At 38.3% G+C, this 19,236-nt stretch overlaps 1 protein-coding gene across 10 annotated transcripts in view; it reads left to right on the top strand.

The window, feature by feature from the left end:
* LOC136677241 (tight junction protein ZO-1-like) overlaps positions 1–19,236 on the top strand; it is a 144,181-nt gene that overhangs the window by 70,071 nt on the left and 54,874 nt on the right. The window contains exon 1 of one of the 10 annotated variants that reach the window (XM_066654718.1): positions 8,584–8,694. The exons of 7 other annotated variants lie outside the window; for them this stretch is intronic. In XM_066654718.1, coding sequence (XP_066510815.1) covers positions 8,614–8,694 — 81 coding nt within the window. In that variant the 5' untranslated portion in view covers positions 8,584–8,613. Of the gene's footprint in view, positions 1–8,583; positions 8,695–12,778; positions 13,196–19,236 lie in introns of those variants that run through there. 2 more of the 10 variants (XM_066654725.1, XM_066654722.1) reach the window with 2 other exon arrangements.

Here is a 19,236-nt window from a genome sequence, read left to right as displayed (position 1 = left end):
TGCATGGTGTGTGCAGATAAATTGCCCTGATATGCCAAGCTAGAGCTTAGACTTTCAGGAGAATCGCTTGGTGACTGAAGATCTGTGCCTGATCGTCAACACACACTCATTCTCACACACTCATGTATGATGCATGCCACAGTTTTTCTTTGTTTGGCGGTGTGAGTTCATGCGTGTGTGTTCGACTTCTTTCTTGACACATCCTTTGTCATCCTTAGAGTAGCCAGTGCCTCAGGAAACGACCTACACAGGAAACAGGAACACATGCTTTTATGATGCAGCCAAATTGAAAAAATATATATCAAAATCACTTGAGTTTTGTGGTCCTGATTTTGATGTTGCAGCTCTGCAGTATGATAGCTTTAAAGGTCTGTATAAATGAAGCATTTGTTTCAAAAGTCAGATTTTCTGCAACTTTTTTATTTATTTTTAAAAATGTATTTATTTTAAATTATTTTGCACTTTACAGAGAATCTACAAATCATGATACTCCCACTAAGTATATTAGTAAGTACAGTACAGGGGGTCCTCGACTTACGATGTTGATTCGTTCTTACGTCGCGTCGTAAATCGATTTTCGGTGTAAGTCGGAACATACGTACATACAAGCTTGTCTCATCCACGTTGAAAACTTGTTCAGCACAGTAACCCCCCTCACTAATTATCCTGAGCCGCGTAACCGTGTATTCTTCAACGACACACACCAAACACAAAGTTCGCATTACGACGCTTGCGATGCAAAACCACTTAAGTCGAAACAAGGCTTTATACAGTAAATGGGAAATGTGTCGTAACCACGAAACATCGTAACTCGGGACTGACGTAACCCGAGGACCTCCTGTAGTGTACTTTTCACTCAGCTAAACTATACCAGTTAATTTGTTGGGAACAGATTCCTGTGATCCTATACTGTTTCTATTCTATATTTTTTTTTGGACTTGCTAAGATACATTTTAGGGCAGCGGAGGTAGTGTCACAGTCACACAGCTCCAGGGACCTGGAGGTTGTGGGTTCAAGTTCAGCTACAAGTGACTGTCTGTGAGGAGTTGGTGTGTTCTCCCTGTGTCCACGTGGGTTTCCTCTGGGTGCTCCGGTCTCCTCCCAAAGTCCAAAAACACACTTTGGTAGGTGGATTGGTGACTCAAATGTGTGTTTTGCCCTGTGAATGACTGAAACCACCTCCAGAGTGTATTCCTACTATGTGCCCAGTGATTCTGGGTAGGCTCTGGACCCAACGTGACCCTGAACTGGATAAGCTGTTACAGATAATGAAAGATTAATTTTTTCTTGACTATGGATTTGGGCTCCTCTACTCACCTCTGCTTTTAATGATCTCAAACTATTTTTGTACATTTATAAAATTAAATGGTGTCTCAGTCAAAGTTGGCTGCTACATTATAAATGTACTGGGTTTAACCGAGTGTATGATTTTAATTATTAATGCACTTGGCAAACTTGTTCCTCCATTCACCCACAAGAGTGCAATAACACTTTCAGAATGACTTTCAGAAAGACATATATTTATCTTGGTAAATTATTGAAGATGCATCAGAAAACAAGAGAGCACAAACACAGTTTAGTTCTATTAAGAGAATTTTGGTAAATATTTGCTGCACTGGAGAATGGAACTTATTGTTTTGGATGAAGAATTTATGACCGCCTCCACACTGAGCTGAATAAATGACATTGTGTGATTAGTACAGCATTGTTTTCCTTCTAACACCATGGCTGTGAATAAAACAATAGACACTCAGCACATTGCGTGAGCGCATTTCCAATTTGAGAAAGACTTACACCCAGCGACTGGTTCTATTAGAACTTAAAGGATTCAAAAAGTTAAATTATATAGTTTTAGAGTCTATATTTTATGAGCATTATTTTATGTTGGCCCCCTGAACTTGCTTGAGACTTGCCCTCAAAAGAAAAATAGCAGAGCTGAACAAAAATAAATTGTAATTCATTGCATACCTGTGTAAATGTTGAAGGTTTTCTCTGGCTCTAGTTTGTTCTAGCTTTGGTACAGGATCTGTACTCAATTACAGATAAGTGTTTTTTATTTTTGTTATTATTTAACTTTGGGGTCTTTTGCCAAGAAATACATTTTGCTTTTGTGGCCAGCTCCGTCTGTTTTTTTTTCTTGTAAAAGGTTTCAACTCTGCTTACATTAGAGCAGCGGAATATTACTTATTATCTCATCTAGAGCTGAGGGCAGCATGATGACTCCACAGATAGTGTTGCTGGCTCACAGCTCCAGGGTCCCTGTGTCCCATTGATAGATGCTTGCCTCGGGCCACTGATTGTGAATATTGGTGTATTTGGTGTATTTTCCCTATATCTTTGTGGGTTTCCTTCAAGTTTCCACCCAGAGTCCATCCATGTCCATAGCTTTGAGTGTGCAAACGACTGGGTGAGTCTGTAATGCCCAGTGATGGACTGGTGCACTGTCCAGGGTGTGTTCCTGCCTCGCAGCAAATGATTTACGGTAGGACTCACCATGACCCTGATCAAGATGAAGAGGTTACAGAAGATGAATGCATGAATAAATGTTGAGTGGTATGCAAAAGTTTGAACGCCTGTGCTCAACTATGTTTTTGTTCATTTTCATAGTGCAGAACCATGATCTCTGTAGAAGATTTGTATTTACTTTTAGTTTGAAATGGAGCGCCTGATCTTATGTACACAGCTGTATATTTATGTATGTACTCCTAAATTTTCCTTCTTTTATTTACTTCTAAATTTGTTATTGTCACAACATTAGTAACCATTGTACTAAACGTCTGTGTGTTATTGAGGAAAGTTGGCTTCTGATATGTGACTTGTTGAGTTGTGCTATGCGGTCTTTGTTGGACTGATTGGTCAGGAGCTTGGCTTGTTGGCATCTTTAAACATCCAAGCTCTCTCATCTACTGCCATTTACTCTCAAAACACAGCACTTCCCAGAGAAAACCAGTGGAACTTTTTTCAGTGCTCAGATATTAGCCTGGCGTGCTGCCTCACTGGCTGAAAGGTCATAAAGTGGGCACTATTGTTTCTCTACTCATCTGTGCTGCTTTCATGATAATCACTGTAGAGGAAAGTTAATTAGAAATACAAAGTGAGGCTTGACATAGGTCTTAAAGCACAGAGAGCAAGCATTATTGCAACTTTTTATCATCAACGGCTTAAAGACTTGCTGTTTACTTTACAGTAGAGGGGAAAAAACAGTATCCGACAAGGGTAATCAAAGGCCGGTTTTGAAGCCCCCTTGAAACTAACTGGTCACTTTCAGGCCTGGAGGTCATACAGAATAATTACAAAGCTTTGTTAAGCTGCTGGATTATTTTTTTCCCTTCACTTTTTTTATTTATTTATTTATTTATTTATTTATTTTAAATTTTTCAAATTTTAAAGCCATTTGAAATGAAACTCACATGCCCTGTGGCTTCTCTAATCTAATTGAGTGAGGAACTGGGGGCACTCGATCACAGGCAAGCACTGTCACATCCATCTGCAACACCATCACATCACCAGCCTAGTGAATGATTGATAAAGGGAGCATGTAGTGGGATGGCTTGGAGTAACCATGTTAGAGTAGCTACCACTTCCTAAGACTCTTGTATATAAGGCATTATTAAATGGCATGTACAATATCTTATATTTGCCATAAGATTGCATAATTACTTTTAAGTCTTTATAAATACACAGAATGTTGAAAATCCTTAATATATCAAGTGTATTTGTAACATACTCTAATTGACTATGAGTAATAGATGCACAATTATGTCAACATTTATATTGGGGCATGGCCGTAACTGGCTATTAGCATACCGAGGTCTGGACCTCAGTTGTTTATATTTTTTATGTTTTCCCCTTCTCCTATATTTCTAGGACACGGATTTTAGACATACTTTGCTCTGGAAATTTGCGCTGGACCTGGCAACACTGCTCTCAATATGCCGGTAGAATTGCAAACCTGCTTATTTTCTATTAGTCATTTCTATTAGTCTTTACGTGTTTGTTGAGAGGTATGTTATGCATATATTATAGACTATCATACGACACTGCTGCTATGACATAAACTTGAGGGCTTTGTGAGGGCAAATCAAAGGTTTAGTCAGAAATATGTGTGTAGCACTGCTATTCAAAACCTGTTCTAGCTGCAGCAACATTAGCTGAGCAGAGTTAATACCTGTCAAGTTATGCTAACTTGTCAGATTGTGCTAGCTAGTGTGTATTTACTGGTTTAATTGATCTAAACATGATTCCAGCATCAGTTATTTATATAAGCTGCAAATTTTTGTAAATAACCTGCGTCCAGCTTAAACAGTTATTAAAAGTAACATGATATGACAAACTCTATGCAGTATATTAGTGTCACACCTTGGCCCTGTCCTGTTTGTTGTTCCCACCATGTGCTTAATTAGCACTTGGCTGTGTTTGTTTTTGTTTCTGTCTCCACCCTAGTCCTGCCCTAGCTCCTCCCCCTTGTTTTCTATTCCAGGTGTCCCTTGTCAGTGTCATCTATTTGTTGTTACTTCCTGTTTGTTGGGCATTCGGTTTGATTCCATTTGGTTTGCTTTCTCCTTGTTCCACTTTTGGTTGTCTCGTCTGTTCCATGATTTCCTTCTCTTCCCTTTGTCTGTCTTTACCAGTTTAGTCTGTTTAACCCTGTGTTCATGTTTAGTCTATTTAGCTCTCTGTGTTCTAGTTTACTCTGTTTACCTCTGTCTCTAAGTTTCCTCTGTTTAGCTTTCTGTGTCCAAGTTTAATCTGGTTAGCTTTCCGTGTCTAGTCTGTTTAACTCTGTGTTCAAGTCTAGTCCATTTAGCTCCTTTGTCTAGGTCTCAGTTTAGCTCCCTGTGTATTTTCTCTTTGTCCATATCTATCTGTTTTGTTATCTCTTGACGTTCAAATAAAGTTTGTGTTATAGCATTTGCATCCAACTCCGTCAGTCCGCCCCCAGTCCTTACAATTAGTACATTTAAAGAACATGAACTGTTTTAATTACAGCATTACTGTGGTTATTTTGATTGAATATGCAGTATATTACTAATATTAATATACTCTACAGTCATTCAATAGAACTGTATTAATGCTAGTAATTAAAACAGTTAATGTTCGTATGCCCCAATCCTACATGGATTACTAGTGTATGTTTATTTTAATGTTGGACTAAAGGCTTATTTCCTATTGCCAAAGTGAATGTGTTTGTGATAATTAATAGTATTTTATGTACGCTTTTTTTAGAAATCAGTAAGGAGAAGTGAGAGAGGAGGATGAGCACACACACACACACACACAGAGAGAGAGAGAGAGAGAGAGAGAGAGAGAGAGAGAGAGAGAGAGAGAGAGAGAAAGTAAAGGTAAACGTAAAACAATATACATAGTCTAAATGGAGTCAAAGCAGTTTATGGGAGAATGGATGGATAGAAGTCAGCATTTGAAGTTGTAAACATTTACCTTTGTGAAGTGAAGTGGTTTTGCATTCTTGCAGTGCGGACCTCACTAAAATATTAAGTCTAGTTACGGCCCTGATTAGGGGCCCTATAAAGTTTTTACTATGTACTGTGTACACCATGTGCTCTTCAGTTGAACACTGCTTACAAGACATGAGAAAAAAAATTAGACAAATATAGTACTGAAGAAAAACTAGTATTGTGCCATCTCAACACAGCAAATTTCCAGTAGCTCTGTGAAATCTAAGATGGAAGCTGTACATTTATTTTACCTTGTGAAAATTTAAGGAACTATAAAAGTCACATTGTATGTTAACATAACTCTGTCTTCCTTTTTGTGTTGTCCTGCCCCATCCATTGTTCCTCATCCTTATGCGTATCTGTTGAGTATGGCAACAGGAGGGCTGTTCCAGGGTTGTCAAGGAAGTGACCATGGCAATATTCTGCTTACATATGCTGGAACAATCTATTACATACTGGCATTACCCACAGCCTTTAGTGTATAAGAGGCATTCATTCTGATCTAGGAACAGAAAGATTGAAACTTTTCCATATTAGTTTATACCTGATATGGGAAGGAAATGCCTGTTCCAGAATCAGCATCCTTACTCTGAGGAGGTAGATACGCATGACCTCTGGTCACTTCTGGGTGGGGGACAAGGGTGATAAGTCTAAGCTTACAGACCAGCTATAGACAACAGATGTTGGTGGATTATCAGATCTGATTCATTTAGGCAGTTTGTGTAAAGCACAAGAAGATATCGAAATGCCTGCGTGCATTTCTTTGATTGTTTTACAAATCTCTTTTTCACACTTTTTTTTATACAGAATTATTTAGTTTTTTGGTGTTTGGGTAGGTGGTGAATTTTCAGAGGGAACACCCTGTTTGACTGTGTCCAGTCTCTGACCTCCAGGGGGTTTTGGTTAGTAGTGGAAACAGGGCTGGAGTTCCAAGCAAAGCAAGAATTTCCAGAGTCAATAAAGCCTTTGGAAACCAGTTAAGGTCAATCGCTTTTTAATTCAGCGCAGATGAAGAGGAAGAGTGGAGATGGGATCGTGTTCTCCTGCTTCTTCTCTGTTCTTCTAGTCAGGTCTCTCAGGGTGACCGAGTAGTCAGAACTATTTTTTTCCTTGTCCTGTTTAATTACAGCATAAGTATCCATTTATAATTATTATTCTCATCATCAGTATTGTCATCATCATCATTGTTATTATTATTATTATCATTATTATTATTATTTTCGGGGTTCTGGTATCAACAAACTAATCACATATATGTCTATAACCAAACAGCATATAGGCCATATCATATCATTATACAGTAGCTAGGTAGCTTTGCCAAGTGACAGTCAACCAAGTTAACCACAGCTAGATTTTTACTGTTATTTAATGGTGTACATGTTTTTAAATATTATCTTACTTTTCAAAATGACCAGTCCAAGACCTATCCTTCTTTATTTTGTACAGCAAAATATCAAACTAGCAGTTAGACAGTAACTGCAGTAATGCTTAGATAACATTTGAAAAATAGTGTCTTGCCTTTCTGATGTTTCACATATTTGAAATTGATCTTACAACTTCTGCATGGCCTAGTGGTAAAGAATTCCATATGTATAACCACAAAGTCACTGGTTAAAATGTCCTTGGGTTTCGTACTGTGGCTGTTCTCAGGTTGCAGTATCCTAGGTTATATTAGAAAATACATTGCATAGCTTTTGTAAAACATGCTTTAGAGAACTCGTCAGGAGCTGGCTACTTTTAACAAAATATCTTTCTAATAAAAATCACCAGCTGGTTTACATCCTGGCACTAATTGGAGTCTTTCATACATTCATTCATGTTCTGGAACTGCTTCATCTTGATTGGGGTTGTTTCCAGGAATCATTGATCGCTCGACAGGAACACTGGAAGGAAGATTTCCTGCAACTGGAAATAAACAATAAGCCAAAAAATTTGCTATCTTATCAATACTACTGACATGCATCACTTCCTAACTCCACTGTGCAGGGAACAGGTGTTTGAAAAAGCTCCTCGAACTCTTAACCTCTCCTCAGAGCTAGTTCCGTGGGAGGCAGATCTTGACCCTTAAAGTGTTTACTGTTCTCCGTCATGCTTTTCACTCCCAATTTTCGCTCTACGCTGACTTAATACAACAGTCATGCATTCTTCATAACTTCAAAACAATCACTTCCCATGGATAACCTTACAGTTGCTCGGCTGAGACTTATTTAAGATTTGTTATGTTTCTTATAAGGATACTTAGCATACCAGCTGAAAAGAGAATGAGAGAATGGTTGGAGAGTGGGCTGTTTATCAGTGAAATCCTCATATTGGTTCACTTTTTAGGTGTACAGTAAATATTGTTGCATAATTTAACAGAGTGGCTGACCACAATAAGGCAACCATTGATCAGACTCAATTTTATGGAAAGCCACACAGTAGTAATGCCTAAATTTTAGCACTGTGTTCATTACTATATTAGACACAGTTAATATATTATATACATATAACATTCTTAAAAATGCATACATTAACCAAATGGTGTGTTTAGCTGAGCTGTTACTTTAAGATGACCTGATTAATGACCCTGGAATATAAGGGCCTAATTTAAGTGTGTTAATATTCTGCAAACTTATACTCACTCCTCATATTTAACCTTGAATATTTAATGGAATTGTTTGTTCTTTGGTCTTCTGTGAGTAAATAATGATTTTCTTTTCAGTCTAGATTTGGATTTGTTTGGGTAAGCGAGAAAACAAAAAGCACTGTTAGTACCAGAGGGGCCAGAACATCATGTGATGTCTGCTCTTTTCACTGTTCATTACACTTTAGTGTGTATGTGTGTGTCTGTGTGTGTGTGTGTCTGTGTGTTTTTCCAAGTGCCTGCTCTCCCATGAGCGCACCTGAGCTTGGAGGCCCGGTGCTGAAGCCCCAATGCGTGTGCATCTGAGGCAGTTTAAGGCAGCCATGCAAAACAAAGCTGCCTTTGATCGCATTCTACTGTCACTAACTCTAATCTCTCTGTTCCATCCTCGCTCGACCACTCATTCCCAGCGTTGGCTGGAGCAGCCTCTCCCCGTCACAATCACATTCGTTTGTTGGGTTTGTTTCGAGGCTTGAGAAGGATTTCTTGCTTCTGAGCTTCTTTGGAGGGTGTCCATTCAAGCCAGCAGACAACATGCTGAACATCCTGATTTCTTCACTGGTGGATGCTGATCGCAGAATGCGTTGGAGGAGGAACGAAAGGCTAGCTTCATTGGTAGTGTTGTTTGGCTTTGTTATGCTTTGTTCTTACATTCCTATTCAGGTCATTGCTAATTGTGTGTTGTGTGTGATTTGCACATTTTCACTGTTATAACAAAACATTATTAGTCTGTATTTGTAACTACTATGGTAATATTTTGGGATTTTAAGTAATTTTGGAACATTTCTGTAGTTCTATTTGTCATAAAATGGTTTAGCAGTGAATAATTTTCCTACAGCTTATGTAACAGCTTGTGTACAAGGAGCACACTGAATATACAATATTTGCATAAATGTAATAGGAAAGGTGTAGAGAAAATAGGATTACTAAACAAAGCAAGATAATGGATCATCTATGCCTACGGAAAATGCATCTAATTCCTCACTGGGATTCTTGAGCAAATTCAAGTACTGGTTGTACAAAGTTTATTTGTTAAATATTGGATCTTCTTGGTGTCACCAACCCTTTCTTGACATTTTGCTCAGTTCCTTTTTATCCTTAAGCCACTAGCAGGGAGAGAGGATGTGACCTCATTTGCTGAGGTATGTGGGGTTTAACCCGCAGACCTGCGTCTACTCCTATGACGATTGTCCAATAAATTACAGACCTTGGATCAGTTTAATGGCTTGTTTTTCTTGGTCTTAGTCCCAAAATCTGACCTTAGATCAATCCTGTTGCTCTCAAATAATGTATGACCTCCTGCCCTCATTTTGCTGACCTCATCTTCTCTGTAAGATCAGTACAGATCTCATCCCCTGTAGGCATTTCTGTCAAGCAGAACAGAAGCTTTCATCTCCACCTACTGAGGTTTGAGTTGTTAGCAATATACAGTCTACTAGGGCTATTGACATGGGGTTAAACATGGGGTTTCTTTAATTAGATTTAGTGAGATGAAAATTGGCTTATGACAGTTTCACAATTGGTTAATGTGGCCAACAACCTACCTGTTATTTGGCAAATATGGTTCCGTTGTACTGTATTTAAAACATTAAAACAGTCAGTGGAAGGTTAAAAATACTATTGAAGCAGAATTATGCTTTAGCCAGGATTTTTTTTTACTGGATCCCAGTTAACTTAAATATTCCAATTAAACAGTTAAAAGAGTTTATTGAAAATAACTCTTAAAAAAAGCTTATCCAGATCAGGGTCGCTGTGTGTCCGGCGCCTACCCAGAATCATTGGGCCCAAGGCACAAACACACCCTGGAGGGGGCTAGTAATGATCAATGTAGTGAAAATAAGATTTAGTTATTCAGTGGGTACTATAGAGAGTGGCTTAGTTTAACCTTGTTTGCATTTGCCACATACATACATTAGTTCCTCTCACTTACAGTTTGTAGGAAAACATTTGATAACTTTAAACACAAAGAGGTATTGTACTGTACAGAACATAGATCAAGAAAATTAGCAAATCAACATTAAATTAATTTATTGTAATGGTATCTGCCATAACTTTTAAAAATGATTACCAAAATTGTATCCTATGTTTTGTCCAATACCTTGATATTGCACTTGAAGGCTATATTGAATCCACAATGGACCCAAAAGAAAGTCTTTAATCAGAGAACATGGTGTTCAATGGAATCAAGAAAACCTTGGAATGCACATAATGTTCAGACAAAAACTTGGTTTGATAAGTTGCATCTGTTGTAGTTAAATGTTTTTATGATATAGCATTTTGTCAAGATACAGCACTGGCTTCTTTTTCGCAAGTGTTTGACACACTTTTTAATTTTACTGATGTAACATTTGCTCAGAATAGGTTGTTTTTCTTGGTCTCCCAACACAGTTATCTTGGCCATCTCAATGACTCTGGGCCATTACTGTAACCGTGGAGATGGAAGGTTTGTTTGTGGAAAGGAAATGGTTGTTTTGTGCGCCTGTTAGCTTAACAAATAAGACTAAGAAGCTTTGAGAAAAAAGACACCCCAATGTTGTACATCAACCGATTGACGATGATCTCTGGAGACCTATGATATTTTATGCTTTTGTGTTGTTTCTATTGCATGCACCAAGTAACAGTTTACAGCTTTAGAGGCTTGGCCCATGTTGTTGACTTTAAAACAATGCAAGCTGTGCTCTGAGGTCCACTCCATCCTGTGGGTGGGGGTCCGGAAAACCATAGGAAGTAGTCTGTATGGCAGCAGCGGGCCATTTTGATTTCCCTTGCGGTCTCTTTTCAACCACAAAACTCAAACCTGAAGGTGAAATTAAGCTATATGTGGTTTGGATAGGCCATATGTATATAAACTTAGGGGTTTCTTTGAAAAGTTCAGTATGTGAATTTTTTTTTCAGTTATCTAAGAGCAATTGCATACAGCTGTGTATTAATGCTTTGCTGAACTTTATAAACCCAGTTTAACCCTGTTTTTGTTTAGGTTGTGGAAACCTTTTCTCAGTGTGGTCCAAATTAATATTTAAATATCTGGTCGCAGACCGCACACTGCAAACAAACTTATTATTGTCCATTAATAAGGGCATAATATCCTTCACAAACCCACATTCTGAATACATCCTCAGACTATCAACTGGCTCACCTCATAACTGTCCAGCTCCTTTTTAGGTCAGTGGAAATAAGCTCGCTGTGCAGTCAAATTATTCTTTAACCTGTTCCTTTTTTATCGCTTATACAGTACCTTGTAGAGGGTAATTTGTATTTGCTGGTATGATGTATTTCAATATCGTTTGGCTTGAGAAAGCTGATTTTTTTTAAACTAAGGATGGGATAAAGAAGCTTTTGTAAAATGCAAATCATATTTCACCAGAGAACAAATGCTTACTCCCAGAATTTCTAAAGTGTGTATAACACAGTCTGAGCTGAGCTCTGTAGTTTCTGACCACAATGTCGATGTTGACCTGTCTGATGCTGACATGGTAGTGGCTTCTGTGCTATAATTGAAAAATCGAGTGGTTTGGTGGTGAGAAACTGACCATTGACAAATGGCTAAACGATGGCTAACTTACATATGTGGAGTCTGCACTGTCTAATCTTAGACCAGCAGTGGCCTACAGCCTGTATAAAATGTACAAATAGGTTTTTATAGAGTTTCCCGTAATGCATAATTGTAATTCAATTTTCAAGCATTCTCATGCTGTTTTGTAATTTTATGTTAACTTCTGCATAGTAGTAAAAATTATAATTATAATTTTAGTTTAAAAAAAATCCCCTACAAATTAAGGATTAACATGCTATGTTCTTGATTGCTACATTGAAATCACCTAAATAATCTAAATCACACATATACTTTTGGGTATTATCCCCCAGAACAGAACAACTCCATGCACACGCTTTTGTAGGGATTTTTTTTCCTTGATGGATCTTATAACGAATGTATTCAATAATAAATTATTCTCAGGTTACTTTCAAACTACTTAATTTCTAGGTTATTATCAATTTTATTTCTATGCAAATACTGCCATAAAATGACAAATGACAAAACAGGGGGCGGATGTTTGAATATTGATTTGCAGTTATTTTACACAAAAATGCTTTAAAACATATTTAAACACATTGGTAGAAGGATGTGTTCTAATAACACATAAATACTAAAAGTTTCACCGGAAATTGTACTGCAGCAGGCCCACCGTTAATTCTTAGACAGTTCATATAGGTAATGTGTAAACTGTGTATATCATACCATTCTGATTTTATGTATAAATAATTCAAATAATATATCACTGATATATATTATCATAGATTATTACAGACTGTAGAACCGGTTTTGTATACGGAATTTGCTTAGTGTTTACAAAGTAATTCGTGTAATAATTCGCGCTGGGAAAAGTATTTTGTTCTTTCCATCTATCTCTATCCCCATCCCTCTTGTTCACACAGCTGGGTGATGTTAGGGGAGTCCAAATTTAATTTACGTAAATACACTTGTATTTCAAACAGAAAAGCGGTAACTTTTTGAATTCTTCACAAGTTAAATGGCTATTGGAATCGTTTGAAGCGTGTAGATTTGTATAATTTGAGGCGGGTTTAGTTTAAAACTTTGTTTTTCACCCGTTCGCCCCCCCGTTGAGCTGGAATGGACCGCTCCGGGAGACATGTCAGGTCTCAGGGAGAGAGAGAGAGAGAGAGAGAGAGGAAGGAAAGAAAGAAGGAGGAGGAGTGAGTCCTAGGCGATGAGCTGCTGCTGTGTTTCTGGGGCGTGAAAGAGCCGCGCTTTCTGGAAAAAACAAGGAAGAATAGGAAGAAACTCGGCCGAAGCGGCTTACACTGGATAGTTTCGGCCCGTTTATAGTTGGAGAGTCTCCGGAGAGAAAAGCGGAGCCCTGAACCTCTCTCTCATGCGTTGAACAGCGCGGAGGTAGATGATGAACTTTGGACTTCACACATTCACTCCGTAAAGCCATGTCTTTGGGTGCAGAAAAAGAGTGAAGAGCCGCTGAGGAGGCAGGGCAGTTTTTGAGGCTTTGTGGCGGTAATTTTTCTCTTCGGTAACCGTTGAAGTTACTGCGCTTGGGAGGGGAGCAAAAGGATCAAAATGTCGGCCAAAGTTGCTTCCAGTAAGGTAAGTTGGAGGAGCGTCAGAGCGCCAGGGTTTACAGGGTACAGGTCATTGCTGAAAGTGGGTGAAAATCTCATTCCCTCTTTTTAAAACAGGTCTGTTTATTATTTTTTTCATTTAAGCGCTGCCCTGTTGTTTTGGTCTGTTTTGCTCAGGGATGGGTGACCCCCGCTCACAGGGACAAAGTTGGAGCAGACTCTAGTTGCATTCTCCAACGGTCAGGTGGAGGGGTTTGAAACTAAAGTCACGGTTTAGGAAGGACACTGTCCACATGATGAAGTGGAAAAGGTTTTTATGGGATACATTAGTCACCTGTTGATGGAGAAACTCTCTCTCTCTCTCACACACACACACACTCATGTATTTGGCCTAGGGGCTGATGCAAACTTGTCGCTGGAGGGAAAATTAATGTTAATTATGAGTAGTGGTGCAGCAGTTTGGACCACGTTTTTAGATCAGTGCAAGAGGAAAACCCGTGGGGGTGTGTTTGTGTCCGTGACTGAAGCCAGACTAATGTAAGATTTCCTCATATTTTGCTATTTGGAAACAGTGAGAGCGCATTTGTTGTTAATCCGCTTTGTAAGTCTAAGAGACAGAAAAAAAATAATACAGCACTATGCTGAAGATTGGGAGCATGGAGGAAAAATCGGCATATTGACTTGATGTAAATACAGATATACTAAATTATTTTGTTTAAATACACGTACCAGTATATAATATATACCACACTTGCTGGGTAACATCTTATATCCAATTAATATAAGGAGCGCTGATTTATGGCTGAATGGTTGTGGGAAATGTAAATGTAAATTGTAATTATGTTCCATAAATTACGTTCCAGGAGGGTTGTTTTTGTAGTCAGGAAACCCAAGAAAATCTGCTGTTAATTTTGAGCACTGAATGTGGAAGGCCAGACTGTTATTTAACCTAGTTGTGGTTGTTGTCATGTACACAGCACAGTGTTTGTTTGCCTCTGACTGATCTAGCTCTTATATAGAAGCAATATCTCAAAATGCATAACTTGGAAATGCATTAATCTGGATAACGTAATCTAGAATTTCATCTGTAGCTCTTACACTTTGAAAATTGCTGTTTAAATTGTAATTTGTTATAAAAAGTTTGTTATAAAAAGTGTTTTTTTTAAATTCCTACTACTGATGATGGAATTGATCAAATCTGTGATAAAGTTAGCTTTCAATAAGAAAACATCACACAAAGGGGAATTAATTGGAGTAAATACTTGAGAAAGTTCCCTGAGATGAGCAGTTCAAGTGAGTATATTTGATTAGAAATCTCCTAATAAAATAATACGGACATAAGCACTGTGGCTCAGAACTTTGATCAGTGAATCTTTGACTGATTTTCTTAAAAATGAATTGGTTGAAGACAACTTACTTGTTTATAGAGCTTGTTCAAAAGGCAGATAAAGAGAAGAAAACCAGAGAAAGCACATGTCCATGTTGTTTTCTGTGAAGCTATTAATGAATGGACTATTTTCCTTCTTTGGCGCTGAGGGGGCAGGTGTTAGAGAAGTGTATCAGGAGCTGTGAGGAATGTGTACAGTAGAGTGGGTTGTTCAGGTTTGGTCAGTTTGTTGTGAGGCAGTGATGTAATTCTCTGCTTCACTTACTGAGCTCTGCCCATTCAGCTGATTTACGCCAAGCCCTTCAGGTGGAGCATGATGTTTTAAAAGGTGCCTTGTGTGTAGATTAAATGACTCGGTCCTGATTGGTAATAGCAATGTTCTCCATAGTTTTCTTTAAAATGTTTTTTTTTTTTCCCTTTTAAATAGAATGGTGCCAAAAGTGAAAATCCTCTCAAGGATTTCACTCTAACTGACTGGCTTCTTTAACCATCTCAAACCAGTCTCAGAGGTGTCAGAGCACTTGAAACAAAGGATTTTTACTTACTGGCAACTTTGTGCACTGCCCAGTGCAGTTCTGGCTGCAGCTGAAACAATATGGTGATTGTGATCTGATTGTAATGTTCATTATTTTTCATCCATCTGGTTATATGGCTGAACAATGTGGCTAGAATGTTTTTTGACCAATTGTGGCAGTGATTTTGTTGGAGATAACTATAAATTAGGCTCTCTTATTTACGCCAGGACATCTACGCATCTAGCTTGATGATTAAAAACTGTAATGTGTTAGATAACTAGTTAGTTGTATTAGCTACACATCATGGGGCTGTTAAGCTGGGACTCTGTTTTATTATGTTTTTATGTATTGCGCCTAATGTTCTGGCATGTTTTGCTCCCATGTGGATTCTTCAAGATCCTGCCCTGAGTCTCTCTTCTGTTCTTTTGGCCCCTGGTTATATCTGAAATTTTGCAGGTCCTGCATGGATGATTTCATTTTCATTAGGATGTACAGAACAGAGCTGGAGAGGGCTGTGCCCTGCATTGAACTTGGCACTGTTAGTTATTCAAGGACCACTGGCCGAATACAGACAGGACCAGAGGCCACACTGTGTGACCCGGGCCACCACAGCCTTAACGCAGCTCTAAGAAACGAATGTCCTTTAAACATCCCTAATGATAGGTGTTAGATCATTCAGTTATGTGGACGTGTGAATTTCATTAAGCTGTTTTTATTGATTGGGATTTTCAGTACGTTTAATACATCTCACTTAATATTTTGGGATAAAGAGTTGATGTTGATATGGTGTATTCCTTGTTAAGTAAGTAAGTAAATAAATAAATATTTATATTTCAAGAATATAGGTTTCATATAGGTGTTCTAGTCATTTGTACTGATTTGGGGTTGCTGCTATAAGTCTGCTTAGATGCAATTAGCCTTCCCACGTAAACTGACAATTTACATCACAAATGACCCCAAACAAACCCATAAGAGACAAGCATGGGGCATCATGTGACTTACTGCTACTAGTGTGAATGTAGGGTCGAATGTTTCAAGTTTTCTTTCTGATTGTTTGTTGCATTACACTTCTAAGTAGTCAATGCCTAAACACAAATCAGAGGTAATAAAAACATAAGGCTTTGACCTAGACCTGGTCTATAAACCTGTATTCAGTGTGTAAGCTAATCAGCTCTCTGCGTTCAGACTTACTGTCAAGTTCTTTCGGTTTTTAGATTCCACACATTTCTCAGCCAGAAACTGTTGTTATCAGACTGGATAGACACATACCTGCATAATCTCTGTTAAGCAGCATCACTGACCCTCAACATAAGCCAAAATACTGATCAAATTAAACTATGATCTTAGAAGAGTTCTTGATTTTACACAGAAAAAGCAGTACTGAAATAAGCTCTTGCTCTGACTTATTTTTGGGGTGAAGACAGACCCAACAGAATTAAAAAAAAAAGAAGAAAAATCTTAACAACCTGTCTTCTTTTCCAGAGCTTCCTGTTTTATAATTTAAAGGAAGTGTGTGTGTTTATTTAGGGAAAGATAAGTAGACCTTGTTACAGAACAAACACACATACTATTGGTGTGCAGTAGAGTCCATATTAGTAGCCCATGCATTTATATAAAAAATAAAAAGGGAAAAAAGGAGTGACCTCATTAATCTAGAGCTGTAGCCTGCATAAAAATGAATTTGTTTAATATGGAACAGTGCATTCAGTCCCATTCACCTCTCTTCCTCCCTTTGTATGGAGCACAAAAGCAAGCAAATGCATGTATTATCACTATAAATAGGCCCCAAATACTCATTCATGAGTGTTTGGGGGGAGTGGAAGGGTGAGAGACATTTTTTGGTGCTGTAGAGGTCATGTTCATTACTGTTGGAATCTGGATAAGTGACAGTGCCACTGCTTACAGAATGCCTCAATTCATCATCTGTGTTTGTCAAGCATATTTCTGCCAAACTAATATACTGGTTGGGCGATAAAATCAGTTGATATTCAGGCTTTGTGGATTCATCTAGTTGAACAGGAAAACACCAAATGTTTGAAGGTTAAAATATTAAAAGCATGTGCAGCACACTCAGGCCTTTTAAAGTATGACATGTTGTAAAAGAAAAATAAACTTATGGGACTAATAGATGGGGAGTGGGTGATAAATGCTATTAAAATGTTTTGAACAGACAGTCATATTTGACTAATTACAGCTGACACCTGAATTGTAACTTTACCCTTTAGCAATATATATATATATATATATTTTTTTTTTTTGACCATTACAAACCTATATCTGTCAATATTATCAGTTGATATGATCTGAGTTTGCAGCTGTGGAAATCAGCGTCCCTATTGCTGACAGAATTAACATGTCAGTCATGGCTTAATTTTGCTGTACTACAGTTGAAATTGCTTATGGTTGGAGTGAGCCCTCCTCCTTCAGGCGTGTTTGAGCCTCTTTTATGAAGCATGGAAAAGGGTGAGGTTGTAACAGCACTGTGTAAATGTGCACAGGATGCAGTTCTAACACTCAAGCACCTGTGTGCCAAGGACACTCGAGTGGTTCCCATGGAGAGCAACCAAGCCTGCTTTTGCAGCTCTGCTGTGGGACTTTTGGTTTTGTTATGCAGCTCTGTGCTGGGGCCTACACAGGCTCTGTTGCCGTAGTTGTTCACTGTGTTATGAGCTGTTTAGGGATATATCTCTCACTAGGGCCAAGACACAGAATTCAATTCCTACTCAGTGTACATCCACATACAGATGTTATAGTCAGGACATTAAAGGTGATGTATCTTTTTTGTGTGTGGGTGTTTGTTTTATTGTCTGGGTCTTTGTGCATTTTTGTAATTAAAATGGCAATTGAGAGAAAACCAAGGTAACCTTAAATGCTAGGACCAGAACCACTTTGTTACAAAGTTTATTATTAGGCTTAGAGACTTTCTATAGCTTGTTACATGCATATAATACTTATATGGCATGTATACAACCATGTCCTGCCACGGAATAAAACTTTGCAATAATTTCACTTTATTGCTCAGTGTGCTTGATTTACTTACATCAGGAAAGGTATTTGTTTTAGTTTGCAGTATGAGTCAGGTATTCTATGTCAGCAGTTCGAACTTGAATCTGATTTGCATTTTTCAAGAAGCATGGGTCAGAGCCCTTATTTATACACATAGGCTCAACTTTCCACAGTAACTGCTTGTGTCATGGTATAATTCTGCTCTGCAGTAATTTAGTTTAGTTTATTATTTGCCTCTTTTAACTACAGTATTTGTCACGATGCAGCTTCACAGTAAATTTACATTTACTATTAACAGGTAATAGGCTAAAACTGAAGCATAACATCTCTAAGACCACAAATGTTGAATTTTATTTCTACCTTCATGTTGTTAACTTATGTAATGTAACTTATGGCATGTAATTTAGAATTTTATAATTCCTATACCAGTATGTGTAACCAGCTTATATGGAAAAAGAATTAATAATATTTCCTGCAGAAGTATGGCTGAGTGACTTCACCAGAAACTTTGGGTCTGTCCCAAAACCTAGACCTGCCTAGGTAGGCACTGTATACGTAGACAGCTGTTTAAGTAGACAGAGATCGAACCGTTGTCTGTCCTCATGAGGCAGATTGAGAAGCTGTAGTTTGAGAGCAATTGCATCACGGCTTGTTCCTGCCCACCGCACGCAACTGGTGTTTACTTACCTCAGTGGCTAGCATCACCTCAGTGTTTCAGCACGGTGGGTTCTAATCTTCCTGTTTTTATCATGATTTTAAGCATTTTTTCTCTGGGAGAAGAGCGAAATGGATGGGAGTTGTTCTGGCACTGCATCCTGGGATTGCCTTCGCAGCTAAGGATGGGTTCGATGCTGTCTTAAAATTCAGCCAAATTAAGATACCTTAGTAGAGAGCATACTGAGATATCGGGAGTACACACACTGACGCAAAATGCTCTATATGTAGACAGCTCACTAGGTTTTGGGACAGACCCTTTATCTTCACTCTGACCGACAAGCACACTTCATGAACAAGCTCAACATTTTAAATTTTCTTATGAAGTAAGCAATAATGCACTGGAGGGTCGTGCTATAACGTGAAATATTGACACCGATGTGCTGCAGTACACCTGTGCCAATATCTCACATTATAGCACGAACCTCGATTGTATTGTTAGGA

The sequence above is a fragment of the Hoplias malabaricus genome, chromosome X2 (assembly GCF_029633855.1).
Source record: "Hoplias malabaricus isolate fHopMal1 chromosome X2, fHopMal1.hap1, whole genome shotgun sequence".
NCBI classification, from domain to species: domain Eukaryota; kingdom Metazoa; phylum Chordata; class Actinopteri; order Characiformes; family Erythrinidae; genus Hoplias; species Hoplias malabaricus.
Note: the sequence above shows the minus strand (reverse complement) of the source record. Positions and strands in the feature narration are given on the sequence as shown.